This window comes from Equus asinus, chromosome 30, assembly GCF_041296235.1.
Source record: "Equus asinus isolate D_3611 breed Donkey chromosome 30, EquAss-T2T_v2, whole genome shotgun sequence".
Classification (NCBI taxonomy): domain Eukaryota; kingdom Metazoa; phylum Chordata; class Mammalia; order Perissodactyla; family Equidae; genus Equus; species Equus asinus.
The window spans coordinates 23,091,823-23,111,154 of record NC_091819.1 but is presented as its reverse complement, the minus strand read 5'-3'; the positions used below and the strand labels follow the sequence as shown (position 1 = coordinate 23,111,154).

At 55.0% G+C, this 19,332-nt stretch overlaps 1 protein-coding gene across 3 annotated transcripts in view; it reads right to left on the bottom strand.

The window, feature by feature from the left end:
* Positions 1-6,311: 6,311 nt before the first annotated feature.
* Positions 6,312-19,332, bottom strand: part of STUM (stum, mechanosensory transduction mediator homolog) — a 60,871-nt gene continuing 47,850 nt past the window's right edge. The window contains exons 2-3 of one of the 3 annotated variants that reach the window (XM_044762813.2): positions 18,192-18,371; positions 6,312-13,357 (exon numbers count right to left, since the gene is read on the bottom strand). In XM_044762813.2, coding sequence (XP_044618748.1) covers positions 13,323-13,357; positions 18,192-18,371 — 215 coding nt within the window. In that variant the 3' untranslated portion in view covers positions 6,312-13,322. The other 2 variants (XM_070501464.1, XM_070501465.1) reach the window with 2 other exon arrangements.

The window sequence follows — 19,332 nt, the reverse complement described above, 5'->3', positions numbered from 1 at the left end:
CCGCCGGTGGGAATGTAAAATGGTGCATTGTTTTCTTTCTTTTTTTTTTACTGGGAAAGAGTCACCCTGAGCTAACATCTGCTGCCAGTCTTCCTCTCTCTCTCTTTTTTTTTCCTTCCCCAAAGCCCCAGTGCATAGCTAGTTGTCCTTCTAGTTCTTCTGTGTGAGCCACTGCCACAGCATGGCTCCTGACAGACGAGTGGTGTGGTTCCGTGACCAGGAACTGAACCTGGGCCACCAAGGCAGAGTGTGCCAAACTTTAACCAGTAGGCCATCAGGGCTGGCTCTAAAATGGTGCACTCTGGAAAATATTCTTGCAGTTCCTCAACAGATTAAATGTAGAGCTACCATATGACCCAGCAATTCCACTCTAGGCATATACCCAAGAGAAACGAAAACAAGTCCACACAAAAACTTGTACCCAAATGTTCATTACAGCACTCCCGTCTTATTCTAATTCTTTAGTTCCGGAGAGAACCACTGGGACCAATGGGTGGAAGTTACAGGAAAGTAGGTTATGACTCAGTCAACATCTCTAACAAATCTTTCCGTCCCACAGAGGGATAAGATAGCGAGTCCCTGGTCATTGGAGGAATTTACATGGAAGCTTCATGACCACTTGACTGGGAGACTGTGGAGGGGGTTCACACACAAGGTAGAAGGTTGGGAACGTGACCTCCAAGTTCCCTCCCAACTCTGAGATTTTATGATTCCACGGAAGAGCTAATTGACGTTTAGAAAGCAATTTTCAATCAACAAACATGCTTTTATTTCAACTATTTTTTGTATTCTCCAAAATGTGTTAGTGAATATGTATTGCTATTATAGTAAAAAAAAAAAAGACACCTTTATAAGCTCAAGTTTATTGCATCAAACCCTGTAAAACCAAAGAGGCTGCCTGGGTCCTGCGGAGGATGGAGTAACTGCGTGATTGGCAGGAAGTGAATCTGGAAAGCCATCTGAGGCGGCAAGTGTTGGGCGGCATCGTCTTGACCTTCTCCACCATGTCAAACCAGACCACTGTCAGTTGGAGAGAGAATTCAATCTTGACTCCAATTGCACATCCAGGACAGGCCACCTCCATGGAGCCGGCCAGACCAATTCTCATGGCTCCAGGTCCTTCCACAGACTGAGACCGCGAGGCCAAGGCAGCTGTGGAGGCCAGCAATCTACAGTGACTTCTTTCCTCACACTGTGGTCCCTGACACACACAGCATTCCCCACCTCTGCAAAGTGGGGCTCGCATATATGTTTCCAGACCCACCCCCAAATGACCAGGGGCCCCAGGACTCTGGGCTACCATATGGCCACATTGCCATATTCCACAATGCCTCTTGGGTCTCAAAACAGAGAGAGAACAAAGCCTGTGAGTTAAAGACTTTCACTGAAATTGCCAGACCTTTCGGAGATCATGGTGAGGCCACCCAAGTGTCACCACCCCTCCCTGAGGCTTGGCTGTTCGTCCTCTTCCAAATGTTTGCTCTCTTTCTGTCTAGCTTCCTTCAGGTCCAATGAAATTCTTTGAGCCCCTAGGCCTGCTGGCTTGTCCTTATTTGCATGGCTAAGTAACCAACACCTCAGACGGGCAGGAAGCCAATGAAAACAAACCCTCTTCTATCCTAGGTACAAAGGATGCTTTGCATAAAAGATTTCCATTTTAGGTAGAAGGTGGGAGGTGGGAAGAGGCTCCCATAGGCAGGTGTGCTTCCTGTCACTTCCCAGCTCACTGCTTCTAATTCCACCTTTCCCATGCAATGAAGTTAGCCTGGAACAGGGCCCAGGTTGGCACGAGGGAAGGAAAAATATTATAGGACCTAGTGCTATCTGGGGGAGAGTCTCGTATCCAAGAAACCTAGTTCCCTCTGCAAAGCGACTTGGGTCACAGGCCTTGCTCTGTGGAGAATTTAGGGGGCTGGGCAGCAGGACACAGGCTGAGAGTCCAGAATGGAAGAGAAAATCCCCAAAGACTTCAGAATGCTAGCCTCTGTGTTCTGTTTTCACGAGGGCTCGGAGAGGAGAGGCTTAGACCTAGGGACTGAGACTTCAGCCTCAGTTTCTTATTCTTTAACTGGCCCCTTGTGAACCAGTTAGCAACTCCCAGCATGCCTCAGGTGCCTTGCCAAGTGGCTGGAAGGCCCTGCACCCACGTGGGGTGCTCACACTTACAGCCAGGTTGATGGGAAAAGAAAGGGTTTGTGTTTGTATGTTAACCTATTCTGGAACCCTTTATATTGAAAAAAAGTTTAAATTGAAGTCACTGTGCATGTATACACCTGTAAGTTTTTCTTCTAAATACTATTCTACTTCACTGCGGTTTGAGGCAGGAGGGGTCAGGTAGAGCAGAAGTTGGGAGGATGGGGCTGGAAGGGATGAGAACTTGTAACTTGTAGGGGCCGGCCCTGTGGCCGTGTGGTTAAAGTTCCATGCACTCTGCTTCGGTAGCCTGGGTTCATGGGTTCAGTCCCGTGTGCGGACCTACGCACCACTCATCAAGCCATGCTGTGGCAGCATCCCACATACAAAATAGAGGAGCATAGCCACAGGTGTTAGCTCAGGGCTAGTCTACCTCAAGCAAAAAAAGAGGAAGATCAGCAACGGACGTTAGCTCAGGGCTGGTCTTCCTCAGCAAAAAAAATAAAAATAAATTTAAAAACTTGTAATTTGTAAGTGCCAAATCCATCACTTATCATATGTGGAAAACAATTATGCGTGTGCCAGGCCTGGCGTGTGTGCACACACGAGTGCATGCGTGTATGTGTGTATGGGTGATGTACTGAAAGATCTAGCCTGTGTCTGGCATGTTGTGGAAGCTCCGTAGACGGCAGCCTTTGTTCTTGGCTAGGAGAACAGTGAAGGCAGAATGAGCCAGAGGAGGCTTTGGGAGCAAATATTTAGTTAGGATTTTTTCTTGTTATTAATGAGAGAAGCTCAACTTGGACTAGTTTATGGAAGGAAGAGAGGATCAAAGGAGTAGATGGCTCGCGCGCTCAGACTGTGAGATGGGCAAGGCTGGTGCTGGCTCTGGGGACGGCGGGAACGAGGCATTCTCCCTCCTTCTCTCATCTCTGCTCTCCTCTGTGTGCTGGTGTCTTACTCCATCCTCCCATCTCCATGAGGTGGGAACCTTGGCCACAGGTAGCTTCGGGCTTACAAACTACAGCTTCAGGACCAGGGAGGAAAAATAGCTTTCCCGTAACTCCAGTTAGAAAGATCTCAGGAAAGACCGGGATTGTTGCCGGCTAGCACAGCAAGAGGGACGTGCATTGGTCTGGCTGGGAGAGGGTGCGTCCTGCGTCCAGTGATTGGCAGCTTCCCCAAGAATCACTGGGCAGAGCAAAGCAGACCATACTCTCGTCTCTCCCTGGTGGGCGAGGTTCTGGAGCTGGGCCTGGGGGTCCAGGGAGGACTTGCATGGGGGTAGGGAGGAGGGCTGCATTCCAGTCAGGGAAGGAGAGCAGGTGCAGACTCTGGGACATGGCCGTGCTGGGGGACAGGGTGCTCAAAGCAACAACACTGATTTCTTTGTAATAAAATCCATACTTCTCTACCACAGCTTCTTCAACAGGTCCTGGACGCGTTTCCAGTTTCCCGGTGGAGGCGAACCCTCCGTCCTTGACCTCTGGGCTTCCCTCCTGGCCTGGACCCTCAGGAGATGGCGACAGCTTCTAAGTGTCTGGAAAGTGTTTATTTCCTCCATCGATGACATTCCTAGTTTTAAAAGTTCCTTTGCTTTCTAGAGGTTTTTTTTTTTTTTAAACATAGCTATTTTTGATGAAAATATAAATACCCACCGCTCTGACTGGAGAGACAGCTGCAGGCTCCTTCGTGAGCACAGGCCGCTCCTCCTCACATTACTCTCCACGGAGCCAGATCCCTTCTGGGGGCCTGAACTCAGCCCCGGGGAGCCGGGAGCCACTCACTCAGGGGCCATTCGGGCCTCCAGCTTTGTCACAAGGACCCTCAGGGCCACAGGCCACAAGGGCAGCTGCATGGGTGTGCCTCACAGAAACCGGGAAGGGAGTGGGCACTAAAGTATCCAGGGCACCCTGGGCCCGGATGTGCTGTTGCTCCCGAGCCACGGAAGTGTGTCCCCCTCGCGTGACCGGCCGCGGCTCTGTCTCCTTTTTTAGGGGCTCCCCCCTTCTCCTGCTACCAGCCAAGTGTCTGTCTCAGTAATTCCTGGTTTATGTCACAGTGTGAGAAGATCTCAGTGACCCGGCTGGTGGCCGTCTCCCAGTTTGGCAGTTTTCCTTTCCAGCGCCTCCTGGGCCACTGGCCAGCTGGGGGTTGGGGGCAGGTGGTGGGGCTGGGGGAGAGGAGCCGTGTGAGCAGGATGCCACCCTGCTCGAGGCACTGCCCAGGCCCGCTGCCACCTGGGCAGGTCTGTCCTCCCTCCCTCTCTCCATTCATTCCATTCTTCTTTTCCACAAACTGGTTCAAGTTGAGTTTCTCTCACTAGTAGCAACAGCAAATCTTAGCTAAGTTCTTGCTCCCAGGACCCCCTGTGCCCCAGGTTTGTGTCCCCCTCCTGCTCTGGAGGCCATGCACCTTCGGGATGGATCCAGGACCCCGTCCGAAACCCACCGGCAGCCCTCCCACCCCCACTCACCTCCTGTCTTCCCAGCACAGCCTCACACCCCCCTTCTTGTGACTGGCCCCAGGAGAGCATGGACCCCTCTCAGAGCCTGGGGCCTGGGGGTGCACGGGTTTCTGGGGAGCCAGTGCCTTTGCGTTTGTCACAGACCCTTCCCTCTGGGTCTGAGGACAACTTTCTTGGTGGGGGACACTGTTACTCACCCTCCAGGAGAGGCATTGGCTTGTTCAACCACACCACCCTTCCTGGGGCTGAGTGGGTGGGGGCTGGGAGAGGAGAGGAGATCTGGGGGCATCCGAGGGTTCCTTCTCTCCCCGTGGCAGCGCTGGAGGGTGCTGCTGACTTCATCTCCCATGTGCCTTCCCGCCAGCCCTCTGAAGCCAGACAAGTGCAGGAAGAACTCTCCGGCCAAGAGCCTTCCCGGCATAATCTGAGCACAGTAAATAACTGAAAGATGCACATGACCGAGAAACGCTCCCCGGGCTGTCTGGGCGACCCTGATGTGCTTTGGGTTGTTATGACGCCTTGACCTTTGAGTCCTGGTTTTAGCGATGACTGAAGTCAACCCTTGGCACAGGTGCCATTTGTGGGGCCTTGAAGGGGTCACTTTGGTTGAGCTTGGATTCTCACCAAAAGGATGGACATTGAAGTGGATTCATTCTTTTGGACAACGACAGCATTGAGGCCCTTGAGATGGCAGCATTTCTCAAGAGACAGGCCAGCACTCCTGTGTGCAGACCAAGATGGCGGGTCCCCAAGCGTCCTGGGCTGACATGAGGAAAGGGTAGAGGTGGGGCCTTGCCCTTGGGGGGTGAGTCGCAGGGCGGTCCCTGGAGACTTGCCTCCCACAGCAGCCTACACTGCACGCAATGCTGAGATGCAGGCTCCTGGGAGACCCCAGCCTGTGCTCCTCCCACCTGTGGAATCGGATGATTTGTTCTGTCAACCACGCCACAGCACTGAGCAACACGGAGCTGCCTGTCAAACGCCCCATGGGCCGGAGGAGCAGGGGCCTGCCTTATCCCCAGCACAGCCCTCCACTGAGCGCTGTCCAAGTTCACCTTGTTAGACCGCCTCTGACTGTCAAGAGTTTTTTGAATTCTGATTTGTTCACTGAACATATTTAGTTCCCTTCATCCATGAATTTGATAAGCTCTCTAGGTCTTCATCCAGTTATTGAAGAAAATGTGGGCTGGGCCATGGACTGTGCCTTGCCATTCCCTCCAAGGTGGCATCCATTCACCCAGCCCCTTGTCATAGCTGAACAGCTCGTTGTTGACTTATGTCCTCCTAAACGCTCTTCCCCAGCCTGTCATTTACACAGGAGACTTCAACAAAGATGGCAGCACACACATTTCCCTCATCGACCAGTCTAGCTAGCCATCAAGAAAAGGAAATGAGTTTCATCTGCACACTTCTTCTCGGTGACCCAGTCTGGGTCCCGATGCTGGACGGAGGGTTGCCCATTCCCGGCTGCACCGGCCCAGATCACCAAAGATGTGGGCCTTTGAGGAATGACTTGCCAAGGCTCCCTGGAGAAGAGAAGGCGGGAAAAGAAGGTCTGAAAGGAGACCAGGCCCCCTTGGGGGAGGGCAGCCTTCAGAAGGGGAAGGATGCGGACCGTGGATGCTACAGAGAGATGAGGAGGAAGGCGTTTCAGGAATAGTCAGAGATCTGTCCAGTTACGAAAATGAGACGACGCAGGGACTCAAAAAGCCACCAGAAAGGTCACATGAATGTTTATTACATAGAAAAAGAGGGAAGGGAAGAAAAGGTTTCCAAAGCCATACTTCCAGGATTTAAAAAAAACACAACCATGGAATGCCCAAGAGAATGGCATGCTTAGTATATTTATAATAGGAACGCGTGTGTCTATATAAATATGTACATGGAGCTATGTACACGGGTTTTTACTGTCATCCATGGTACCTTTCATTACATGTGCAGTAACAGTGCTCAAGTTATGAATTTTAAAGCTGACAGAACGCTGGAGAAATTGGAACCCCGCACAGCACCTAGAGGGCACTGTGGAGACCCCGGTGGCCACGGCTGGTGGCGAGGCTGGGTCCCCAGGGCTCCGGGAAAGCTAAGCTGCAGACAGGCCTGGGCGCCCCCCTGCAAGGTTTGGGCCAGGACAAGTCTGGAAGCTTCTCTGGGCTCTGGACATTAAAGTTTCTTTCTCTCTTGGAACCAAGGAAGGCTCCAGTCATTGGAAGGGGCTGGAAAGCCCCTTTGGCTGGATTGGATCCTGGGGGAAGCCGGTGGGGGTGGGTGGGCTCCCAGTGAGTCTGGGTAGAAGTGAGACCAGAAAGTCCTAGAGTACCAGAGAGTGGGTCTCATCAGAGAACAAAGAAATGTACAGTGAGTAATTCAACGGAGAGAAGAGAGACCCGGAGAACGCCAATTACGGAATCAAAAAACTGCAAATCACAACACAACACTCATCCATACGTAAGTTCAGCGGATATTCACAGAACCAGTCTTGTTTTTGTGTATGTTGTTTAAAAAAAAAATTGGCACCATGTACAACAGCATGGAACTTGGCCTGTGCACAGGGCCAGTCAAGTGTTCCCATGGGTGCCCAGGCTGGTTCCAGCCAACATCGCCCTCTCCCTGTGCGGGACATCCAGTCAAGCGCGAATCTAGAAAACGGGGTGGACGTGACCTCTGTCCCCCTTCTCTCCTCACTGGTTCCTGTACTGGGGCAAGTGGAGGGCTGTGGGGACAGAAAAGGACCTCAGAAGAGAGCCCTACGAGAGCTTAGAAAGAGCCCACCGTCCCCTCTTCTCTGGGCAGACCCACCTCGCCCTCCCACAGAAGGCCAAGCTGGGGTGTGAGGGATGAGCACAGCCGGGTTTGTGGAGTGGGGATGGTGACCCCACAGACCCTGGGAGACCAGGGGCCCTAGAGAGAGGAGACAGTGTGTGCCTCCGGGCCCAGGGTGGGGGTGACGAGGGCAAAGAGTGCCACCAGCCAGAGCCCATGCCGGAAGGAGACGGCTCCTGGACTGGGTTGCGGGTTCCTCTGGAGATGTTCAGTCCCAACCCTGAGTCCCAGATAGACCCTGTCCCCCTTCACCCAGCGGTCACAAGGGCTGGGTGTGTGCGTGTGTGTATGAGTATGCATGTCAAGAGAGTGCGTGTGCACAGGCATGTGTGCAACTGTATGCACACACATGTGTGTGTGTGTGTCCATGTGTCTGTGCTCCTGCCCACCGGAGGGTGCAAGAGTGGAGGCTGGATGGCGGAGTCTGGACCAGCCTGGGCGGTCGGCGTTTTGGCAAGTCCAGGTGGGGATGGAGAGCACCCGGGACGGGGATTTCACAGCTAAATCCAGAGCAGGAGACAAGTGGCGCCGGAAACTCAGGACACACACAAGTGGGACCCTGTGGTCAGCCTCCCGCTCCGACAGGCTGGGGTGGGGGAGGGGTGGGCCCGGGAGGGGGTCGGAAAGGGGGCCAGTGTTTCTGTTTTACTGGAAGGAGGCCTGGCCTCCGGGTCCATGGGGCCTGCGCAGGAGGGCCCAGTCTTTCCCTCTCCTCTCCCTCTTCCTCTTCCAGACAGGCTTGTCCTCAGCCCAGTGCTTTGAGGAAATGGGGAAATGATGGCTGCCAGGCCGCTCTCTCTTCCCAGCCTACCTGTGGTTCCCGGAGCCTGAGGCAGCGGAGCGACAGGCGACACTGAGGCTGGCACTCGCCCCAGGCTCGCGGGGCATTCGGGGTCACCAGAGCGGTTTATCCCATCTCCTCATGGGATTTAGGGAGGACCCACAGGGCTGAGCGTGAGCTTCCGCGCCTCTGTGGCCCAGGAACAGTCTGAGGCTCGAAGAATCCAGCAGGAAAAGAACTGGTGAGAAATACAGGGCCCCGAGCATCACCCACCTGCTCAGGCTGCCCTCAGCCTCCCTTCCCTGACAGCCGGCCTCCTGGTCCCCCAGGACACACGCAGAGCTCTCTGAGGGAGGCGGTCCAGTCCTGGTCCTCGGAGAACCATCTCCCCTCTCCTACCTCGGCTCACCTTGCTATCTCACCCATGTGTGGGGGTGGGGGCAGGGTGGGGGGTGCGGGCCGGGCTGGATGTGATGGCCGTCGAGGGCACTGCTGCCTTCCAGGAAAGCAACATCTCTGATCTATTTCTCCGAGGCCACATCCAGGACCTGCGTGGCCCAACCAGTGCCCACTGAGAGCCTGGTGAATACACAGACACAGAACAGGGAGCCCCTCCTGTGAGGACTGCCTGAGGCCAGCACGGTTGGGGGCGGGGGGACACGGGGACACGACTTTATAAAAGTGCTCATCCACCCCCAATCGCTCTGTTGAAAGCCCTCCAAACCAACCAGCAAGAGGGAGTAATAATAACAGTAAGCAATGCCTGCAACCACCACCCGGAGAATTTACATTTGAATTATACATCCTCAAGCAGTTTACACAATGCACCTTCCTTGCCAACATCACGAGCACGGAAAGCCAGCCAGTGTCATGAAAGCCTGAGGTGGGCCTGGGAGCAGCATGGGTCCCCGGCTCCTCTCCCTGGTCAGAGCTGGATCCAGACAACACTGAAGGCACCCTCCCAGACTCACCCCATCTGGGCAGGGATGGGGTTCACTAGAGAAAACATGTTAGGGTTTTGGGGGGATTTTAATAGCTACGCTGGTCCAGAAGGACAGTTCACTGTCAGTGGAGCCCCTCACTTTCCTCCTTGGGAGCCGGGCCTTTGGAAGGCCTTCCCCTGATCCCGAGGCCTCAGCCCACCTGCACTGGCCTTGGGGCTCGGTGTTTGGGGTCTGTGTTTGGTGTTTCTTTCTGAGGTCTGGGTCCCTGCTCCTCCGGGGAACATGCTGGCCATGTGGCTTTCTCTCCTGTCTATCCTTCCTGGTTGCACGTGTCCTTCCTGCTGCTCCTCAGCCTCGCAGCCTCGCAAGAGGCCGAAGTCATCGCCACGCCTCCGGGACCCGCGGGTCAGAGCGCCTGGAGGCCAGGGCGGGGCCGGGGAGCACTTGGTCCTGCGTGTCAGGACCGGGAGCTCCTCGGCCCAGCTCCAGCTCCAGCCGCCTGTCCCCTGTGTAGCAGGAAGGGCGCCCCTTCGGGCCTGCCATCAGTGAGGGAGCGTGGGTTTGGGGCTGCCCCGGACGCTGACAATAGGGTGCCTGTGGGGCGGGGCGGAGGCCTTCCGGTTCTTTCTGAGGAGGTTGTTGTGTCACCCTGTTACTTCTGAGTGGGCCAGGCCCCCGGAAGGACCCTCTCTTGGCCCCCTCCCCTCGGGGGCAGGGCTTTGAGACAGGCTGTGGAGTCAGCTCCGTCCCTTACGAGTCGTGTGTTTGGGGGCATGTGGCTTCCTCTCTTGGCACCTCTGACATCTGAAAACCCAGCATACTCATACCCCCCTGCCAGGCTGTCAGTAAGGGTCACAGGAGATAGAATGCTCCACACCATGCCCGGGAGAGAGCCCAACCTCTGGAGGGCATCTGGTTCCGTGTCCTGCCCTCCCCTCCCCTCCAGTGCAGCCAGAGATGGGCTCCAAGGCCGGGCCTGCGGTGTGTCAGGCCGGGGCTGGGGGTGGGCCACAGCAGAGTGTGGGGGGGTGCCAGACCAGAGCCAGGAGCCACCTGCCTCCTGTGCTCCCTCAGGGACCCTGGCCTGAGGTCCTTGGCTCTACAGCAGCCTCAGAGCTGAAGACCCACGTCAACAGTCTCCATGTGTGCAGGACACTCCCAGGTGCCAGGTGGCTCATCCTTGCTCCAGGGTCCCACTCTGTCATAATTAGGTCCTGGGGGTCTCTCATTCACTGTGACATTCTCTGTGAGCCTGTGACCCCTGTCCCAAACACCCAAGCCAAGGAATGCCCTAGGACTGATGAAAAGCCAAACCCGCCACATGCCCTGTGACTCCTGGACCATCATGCTGTGTTGCGCCATCGAGGCAAGCCCAGCTCTGCCAGCCACAAGCTGTGTGTCAATCAAGCACTAGCTGGCACGAGAAGCCTAATTTTCAGCTGGTTCGTGTTTAATAAATTACCTCCGGCCATCTAACAGCCGAGCGGCCAGCTCAGACAACATGGGGTACGCTAGCCACTGTCCCTTATCTGAGAAGACGATGATGCTGAGACCATGGCCTAGTTTGGAGGGACGCTATTTTGACTGACTCCACCCGCGTGGCAATCCTCACAGACTCATTGCTCAGAAGACAGGCGGGGTCCTCTTGGTCTCTGCCACACATCAGTTACCTGGAAAGGGACTTCCTCCCGAGGCCAATGTCCTCTCGAGTTTGGAGAAGCATCCCACAGGTTGGGGGGGACCGGGGCAGGGGCTGTGCGGAGGGGAGATGTCCTTTCAATCACTCAAACCCCTGTATTAAACCATCCCACACTGGGACTCATGGTGACACCTGCCACTCAAGAAAACCCCACCTGTTCCTGGATTGTGTCACTAAACATGCAACATAAATTGCCATCTCTCCTCTACCCCCTCAGCAGCCACCCCCAGCCCAAGCTGGGAAAATAAAATCCTCCTCTCTCCCTTGTGGGGGCAGCCCCCTCTGAGGCCTGTCATCACTCCAGGGAGTCAGGTAAAGTCGGGCGCAGTTTGGGGGAAGGGCTGGGGGGGCAGTGGGGGGGGGCGGGCTGGGCCGGGATCTCCCTCAGCTGAAGCTGCTTTATCTGATTCCAGGCTCCAGGATTGGACACCGCTTCCTCCTCGAGAGCAGCCAGGAGCCAGCCCGCTCTCTTCTTGGCCTGGAGGATGCTGCCTTCACACAGCGAAAGGTTCTGGCTTTCTGGATAAAGCCAAATCTGGTCCCACGCCTTGAAAACACAGAGGCCTCCAAACATCAGTGAAACAGCCGAGGCCTGGGTTGGGTCATGAAGAAAGGTGGAGGGAAGAGATCAAGATGCTGCCATTTGTTCAAAAAGTGCAAGCAGCCCCAGGCAGTGATGGAAGAGGGACAAGATGCTCGTCAAAGCCAAGGGGTGGGCGGCGGGGCAGGGGCAGGCCAGGAGCAGAGAACCGTCTCCGAATGGGGCCCAGGGTGGTAAGTGTTTGGAGGGGATTCCTTTCTCAGAGAACACCAGGGAGCTGTCCAGGCCACAGGGAGCCTGAGGCCCACTTCCCGGCAGGACTGTGGACAGGCTAGGTGGGCCCCTGCCCCAGGTGCGGGCTTTAAGAACAGAGATTATGCCAGCAAAGGGGCTCACAGCCAGCTTCAGGCTCCACAGGCATTCCCTTCCAGCACGGAGGAAACGGCCAGACCAGTCACTTCCCAGCCCCTGATAGACAGGAAAGGCCCCTCAGAGAGGGACCCACCCAATGGCACAAAGTCCAGTGGGGTTGGAAGCCTGGCCTTGGTCCAGTTGCACATTTTAGCGATTCCTGTGTTAGAATGAAAATGATAAGAAAATGGACATCTAAATGCCACCATTTTGGATCTCCCTTCTCTTAATTTCAGGTTGATACTTGACCTACAGTAGCCTGGACAACTTCTGTTGGTTCCTCCCTCTTCTGGGCTCTGACTCTGCCACAATCACTTACAGAGGCATCTTAAAGGGTCCCTGGTCCCTTTGTGGTGGGAAGAATCCCTCTGTGACGCCAACAATGTCACCCCAATGCACCTGTCTGCAAGAAGGATTTTCAGATAGAGGTCCACAACCCCAAAACAATTTTGTTTTTTGCAGTTCTAAAACCCCCAAAGCTCTCAAATGGTAAAGCTTTCTCCCATAACTTATACAGTGGGAAATCTAACCTGAACTGAGGTGAGGCTATTTACAGTTTTTATTGATCCCAGTTAGTCTGACTATTCACGTTTCTCTGCAGAAATAGTCACGTGCTTAACGGTGGAGAGCCGTTCCCCACTCCAGCAGGGGGTAGGAAATGGATGCTGAATGTCTCCTATTCTCTTTCTCAGATCCCAAATTTCTGAATTCAGAGGCCCATCCGGCCCCAAGGATTTCAGAAACAGGACTGTGGACTGGAAATGGTGTTAAGTGTATTGTGGAAGGCTGCCAGCCCGTGCCCGCTCAGACCTGGGTGGGTGATTTTGTGTATGAACATCCGGCAATGCCAGCGGTTTTGCCCCAGGGACGGAGCCACTGCTCTTCTTCCCGGGGAGACAAATGTCAAAACACCCCCAGGCCCAGAGATCTCAGTGGCAAGGAAGTGGGGGCTGCCGTAGGAGGGCAGGGCCGGAAGGCACCTGTGGGGATCCGTACCCCCACAGCTGAGGGCACAGCAGGCTTTTCCACGCCGGGCTGGAGTCTGTCCATCCTCACTCCCGCCCTTGTGCTGCCCCCAGGAGACCACTCTGGTAGGGGCGGGGGACTCAGAGGAAGTGACCAACATAGTCCTGCCTCTTGGTGAGGCCCTGCTCACAGGGACGGGGCCCCCGCTGCCCAGCCGGGTGGCTCCAGGGTGCCCATGCCGTGGGCAGGGGGCGACGCAGGGCGGGGGTGAGTCAGAGCATCCTAGCATTCCCGTCTGCATCCCACTCCCCACGGCACTTGAGCTCTTCTGGGTGCCTGCGCCTACAGGGTTTTCTGGAACAGGGGGAGGGGCTGGCAGCCCTCAGAGCCTGCTGAGAAAAGCAGATGCGTTTCCAAAATAAATAATATTTTAAAAATCCCCACTTTCCACTCCAAACCCAAGAAACGGCAGAAGAGAACGTGCAAAGGTCCCTGTGTACGCCGCTGCCTGGCGCGGCCCTCATGCGGCCAGCCTGGACTTCTTGGCAGCCCCCGAGGGCTCAGAGCTGCTGCGGGACGCCCTGCTCCTTGTAGCCTGTAGGAAGAAGCAGAGGAGAGAGGGTCAGACCCCACTTCCTTCAGGAATCTCCAGGAGGTGCCCCAGATTAGAATATTCTCCTGAGACTTTATTCATACAGACGTGTAAATGACTCTGCACTCAGGGTCCAACTTCTCCCAAGGGCGTTGGCTTTTTAATGGGAAACAAAAGGATGGAGGATTGTGGAACTTTGGGTTTCATGGGGATTTATGAGAGGAATGTATCTGCAGTGGGGGTTGGAAGGTTATCAACAGGCTCCTGAACCTACAGCCCTGAAGCCACTGCACAAAGGTGGCCCCAAACTGGCCTGGCATGATTTCCCAATGCAGAGCCTCGGGAGAAGGTGCCACAGGCTCAGCTGAGCGGTGGGCATCTGGCACGTGAGGATGGAGGCAGGAGGAAGACAGCATACGGAGGGGAGTGACCATGCGTGTGCATTCAGTCAGCTGGGCATCTGTGGCACAGGCAAAGGTCACTGAGGGCTCTGAGCCTTTAAAACATTGGTGATAATTACAAGGCCACTGGGAAAAACTGACCACTGTTGATATTAAGGAATTGTTGCTAATTTATTTGGCATGAAAGGGTAGTGTGGTTCTGTTTTTTAAAAAGAGATGCCTACTGAAATATTTAAGGATGAATTTATGAGTCTGGAATTTGCCGAGTGGTTGCCCTCTATTAACTGGTAACCTAGCCTGCAGAGGAGCTTCAGTGGGCTTAATTGGTTTTCTCTCTTATTTACCAGATTATTCGTCAATTTTAGGTGCTAATAATCCAGCGCTGGGAGTGGGGGGAGATGCAGAGAGTCACAGACGAGAGGAGAGTGGCCACAAGTTGACAATTGTTGAAGCTGCTGTGGGTATTCCGGGACTCATCATGCCAGGCCTGCTACTTCTATGTTTAAACATTTTCTAAAATAAAAAGCTAAAAATAGAAGCCGAGTGACCAACTGGGGGAGGGGTGTTTGTGTGCAGTGGGGCAGGGGGCCGTGGAGGGGAGGGCCGGGGCAGCCCAGGCACGAGGCCCGTGCCTCCATCAACAGACTCACCTTGGGAGACTTTGGACCAACACAGGGATGGGAGGCAGCATGAGGAAGAGAAGAAGAGAAAAAGAGAAAACAGTCTGAAAACAGAGGCCAGAGGGACCGCCTGAAATACAAAAAGAGGGAGGATGCACGGTGGGGCCCAGGAGATAGGACAGGGCTGTGCTCAGTGTCCAGAGGGACCAGCCGCTGGGGCCAGCGCTCAGCCCCATCAGCTGTGTGGGTTTGGCTGCAGGAGGCCACAGTGAGGGCTCTCCTCTCCCCGGGGCCACACCCAGCCAGACACCGCCAGCAAGCCCTGCCCGATGCCCCCCCTTCCCTTCAAATCTCAGCCAACCCTACTCTTCTGCTCGCCTCCTGCCCCTCGCTCTTTTTTCACCAGCAACCCATGTTTGCCTTGAGATGAACTCCGGATGGACCTGAGGAAGGACAGCTGCAGGATGGGTTTGATTGTGACAACCTAAAGATGTTGAAGGGACCCATCCTGGCATCAGCCCGCCTCTGTCTGTGCCCTGTGGTTCCCCCTTTATATGGACAGCAGCCATATATAAAAATCCTAACGCTTTAGGATAGACCCAGGCCTGGGGATGGCAAACAGATTTTATCTTGCAGACATCTTGGATCCATTGGTAGTGACTGCCTGAAGCCTTGTGTTGAGAACATTTAAGATTGTTCAGCAGAAAGTGTCATGATTGATTAGCAATGTCTGCCATGGGTGCAGCAGTGCAATGAGGCTACTGTACAACTGCCAAGTATTTATTGACCTGTGACCAAGACAGGCTGTTATGGACTATGATTTGTTATTATTAAGAGAAATAGAGCAGGGTGCTTCTAAGGTCCTGATTTTTAACTTCTACTTTGATTTATATTTCTCTGATTACCCTCTTAGGAGTATTTCTTGATGCTAAGATTGTTGATGACACCCAAGACAATGCCATGTGAAAAATGATTCTGTATTGTGACAACTGAAAAACAGCCTTTGTTTTTACGGGAAGGGGCTGACGTGACACCAGAAGGAACGGCCCCTTATCCGACTATCTACTAGGACAGACAAGTGAATTGTGGTTATTTCCTGCAAAGTCGTCATCCTGGGGCACACACGCCATCTGTTGTGGCTCAGAGCGATCCCAGCCCACAGCACCATCTCAAGAGTGGCAATTACTCATCCTTGAAGAGTGAGTTTACTTTCTGGAAGAAGCGCACAGGCCCCACCCTTGCTGACATGGGTGAGTGAGTCTGGTGGCCAGGTGGGGTCAGCGGGTGGAGGTGAGGTGTGACAGGTTTTCTCATGCAGCCCTCAAGTTCATCCCCCAAACAATGTTCTAAAGAGTCTGATGCAAAGATGGCATCCTTGGAACCAGTCTACAGACACCCAAGGAGCTGACTGACCCACAATGAAGGCTTGGGGGTGGGTGGGTAGGAAGAGTGAGGACGGTGCTTCTGTCACTGATGGTCCTGCAGCCCAGTGATGGCCCCCATCAACCGCAGAAGAGGGGCTTCTGGCTGAGTGCCCAGCCTAGGGTGATGGAAAGTGAGGAAGAGACGGGGTCCCCATCTTCACTTCTCGGGGTCTCTGTTTCCTCATTGAGGACATGGTAAGGGAAGTTCTTGAAGTCCTCTCTAAGATCCAGACCCGTGGCTCCTGGGTATCAAGGATGACTGCAGACAGGAATACCAGAAAGCTCCAGGGATGAGGTTAGGCATGGGCACACATTTACTGAGACCCAGTCTGTGACGTGAGCACCCAGGGCCTGGCCAGACATTCCGTGTGATGGGGAGATGGAGCAGGAAGGGGGCACCAGGCTGTATGGGGCAGAGATGGGGCAGCCTTCGCGGCCCTCTGTCTGCCGCAGAGGAAGCTTCCGAGAGCAGATGCACCTTCCAGCTTCCAACGGGGAACAGGGTCAGGTGCCGGCAGCCATCCCTAAGCCCCTAGGGAAGCATCAGATTCCCGCTGGGAAAGTGCCAGACTTTGCTGTTCAGGACTCACGGGATGGCTGGCAGGACTTCTTTCCTATAAGCAATGTTCTACACCGCTCCCCTGAAATGGAAGTGGTCCCCAGACATGCTCAGAGAGCGAAGCCCCCATGAGGGAGCTGGATGGGCCTGCCTCAGTCTCTGCTGCTCGCCTCCCACTGTCCTCTCTGACAGGGCAGCCCTTGCCCTGAAAACAGCCCTCCCCAGCAGGGACGAGCATCTCCTGACTGTTTCTCCGTTTTTCCCTCCCTCAGCTGGCCCTGGCCAGGGGACCGCCCTTCTCTGGCTGCCCTGTCTCCCAGCATCTCCCTGGTTTGCTCCAGCTTTGGGATGCCCTGGCAGTCCAGCTGACCCACTTCCTCCCCTGACCTCTGCCGCTGGAGCGGCTGCCTCCAGGCAGCCCATCTGACCCATCAACCAGCTCTGCTGATCTCACTCAAGCTCTGGTCCCTGCACTTGCTCTGGTCCAGTGGCTTGACTGGTCCCCGACCTGAGGCCTTGCCTGACCCTGGTATCTGTGTGTGCCCTGGGTCTTGGAAACTCATAGGATCCTGAACTCAGGCTGAGTCTGCTAGAGATCCTTCTAGATCATTCCAGTCCCTGAACCCAGGGCTTCTCCTCCTGCCTCTGCTGCTCTCACCCGGCACAGCTGACTTCTGGCATCGGCAATGCCACCTATGAGTGGTTTTGTTGGGCCTGGGGCACAATGAGGAGCGTGGGATGTGAAGAGGAAGGACAAAGGGCCTGAAGAGACGTGGTCACCATTAGTGAGGAACCGTGGCCTAATGAGGTGGACAGAACATGTGGAAATACAAGGACCACCCATGGGGGCCCAGGGTGACATGCATGGCTGCTTAAAAGAGGTGTCTGCTTTGGGGCTGGCCCTGTGGCCGAGTGGTTAAGTTCGCGCGCTCCGCTGCAGGCGGCCCAATGTTTCGTCGGTTCGAATCCTGGGCGCGGACATGGCACTGCTCGTCAGACCACGCTGAGGCAGCGTCCCACATGCCACAACTAGAGGAACCCACAACGAAGAATATACAACTATGTACTGGGGGGCTTTGGGGAGAAAAAGGGAAAAATAAAATCTTTAAAAAAAAAAAAAGAGGTGTCTGTTTTAAGACAGGTTATTTTTAAAAATGTTAATCAAGTCGCCTTTGGTAAACTTGACATCGTAGCGTTAAGTCCTCTCACAGAACAGTTCTGCATCAAGTTTGTGTTAAATGACTGGCGGGGGTCCACTCAACGCCAGTGAGGAGGAGCCAGGCTTCAGCATCAGTGAACAAAGACTTAGCTTAAAAGAAGGCGAAATCATGCCTTCTGCCTGTAAAAACACAGCGGTGGGGCTTCCTGTGGGCAGTCAAGAAGCAGCCTTTTTCTTCTTTCTAGAAACTGCATGTTGGAGGCATAGGGGACCCGAGCTTACGTGGGCCACACCCTTGCCACAGTGTTGTCAGCTGTCCTGTTTCCTTGACAAATGTGACGCCTGATGTGTCTGAGCTGATAGGGGTCCCTCCCTCCCTTGCTCACGATCTCTGGCTCAGTCTCTGCCTGTCTGTACCCATGATCCCCTGTGGGCATCGGAGCTGGCATGTGGGGAGGGTCCCCTGTGCCAGTCGGCCATAAGCACAACTGAGGACACAGGTGAGCCCCCAGGGGCGGAGCAGGCCCAGCTACGTGGAGCTCTCTGTGAAGATCTCACACCCTGCAGGATCACACATGCCCAGATCAGCCGGCCCCTGTCCCACCTTAAGCCCTGCTCCGTGCATCCCCGCCCGGCCCCAGCCCCACAGGGAATTTGAACTGGTTGCCACTCACTGGCGAGGATGACCATGTCCATGCCCCAGAAGATGCTCATAATCCAGCCCACCATGACGATGGCCGTGAGGACCTGGATGAGGGCAGCCGCGACGTTCAGCCAGAAGACGCAGCACACGTGCCTGTCCGGGAGGTCAGTGCGGGCGCCGCACAGCACGGCGAAGGCCGAGACGAACGTCCCTGTGAGAGGCGGGAGGGGACAGCCTGCTGAGGGTGCTGGGAGACACAGCGGCCGGAGTGCTCATTGCCAGCCCGGGCCCAGCTGCTTGCCCTCCAGGGAGCCTGGACAGGAGCAGCCAGTGTCTGGCACCTTCCCCCTCAGACCCCTCTTGTCCCCACCCCAGCGAGGGCAACGTGCCACCTGCAGGAGGCAGGGTATGGGGCTGCCAAGGGCCCAGCACAGTCCTGGGGCCTTTGGGGGAACACAGATGTCACGTGACAAGCAGTCCCTGCCATTAAGGAGGAACAGTGAAGCCACCTGCAAGGACAACAGATGGCAGGTGGAAAGGGCACCAACTTATGTGGCAAAGACTCTAAGGGCCTAAGCATTCAGAGGGAGGAGCCAATGTCACTGGGGTGACACAGAAGCCACCCACAGCGGTAAATTCAGGAAATGACCCCCCAGCACACACTGGTTGCTAAGAGACAGGGGCTGGGACCCCAGGAGCCTGCACAGTGGAGAGAGCACAGGCCAGGGCAGGTCTCCTGGAACCCTTCCCTGATGGGGTTCCCCCAGACACCCCAGATCTGCAAGGGGAGCGAGAGGGAGCCTGAGATTTACAGAGCAGCCACAAGGCGCAGAGCAACCTGGGCAGTGTGTCCATGTTCCTTACTTCCTTGAAGACTCTCCCGAGCCCAGGGGGAACATCACTACATTTACTGACATTTTCCTCAAGCCAGGCTCTTTCCCACACAGGCTCTGAGCCTCAAAACAACCTTGCAAGGGCACGGGCCTCCCCCTAAGTGTATTAGCTTCTCAGGGCTGCTATAACAAGTTACTGCAGACTCAGTGGCTTAAACCAACACAAATACATTCTCTTACAGTTCTGGAAGTCAGAAGTCTGAAATGGGTCCTCGGGGCTGGAGGTTCTAGGGGACAATTGGTTCCTATGCCTTTTTCAGCTGCTAGAGGCTGCCTGCA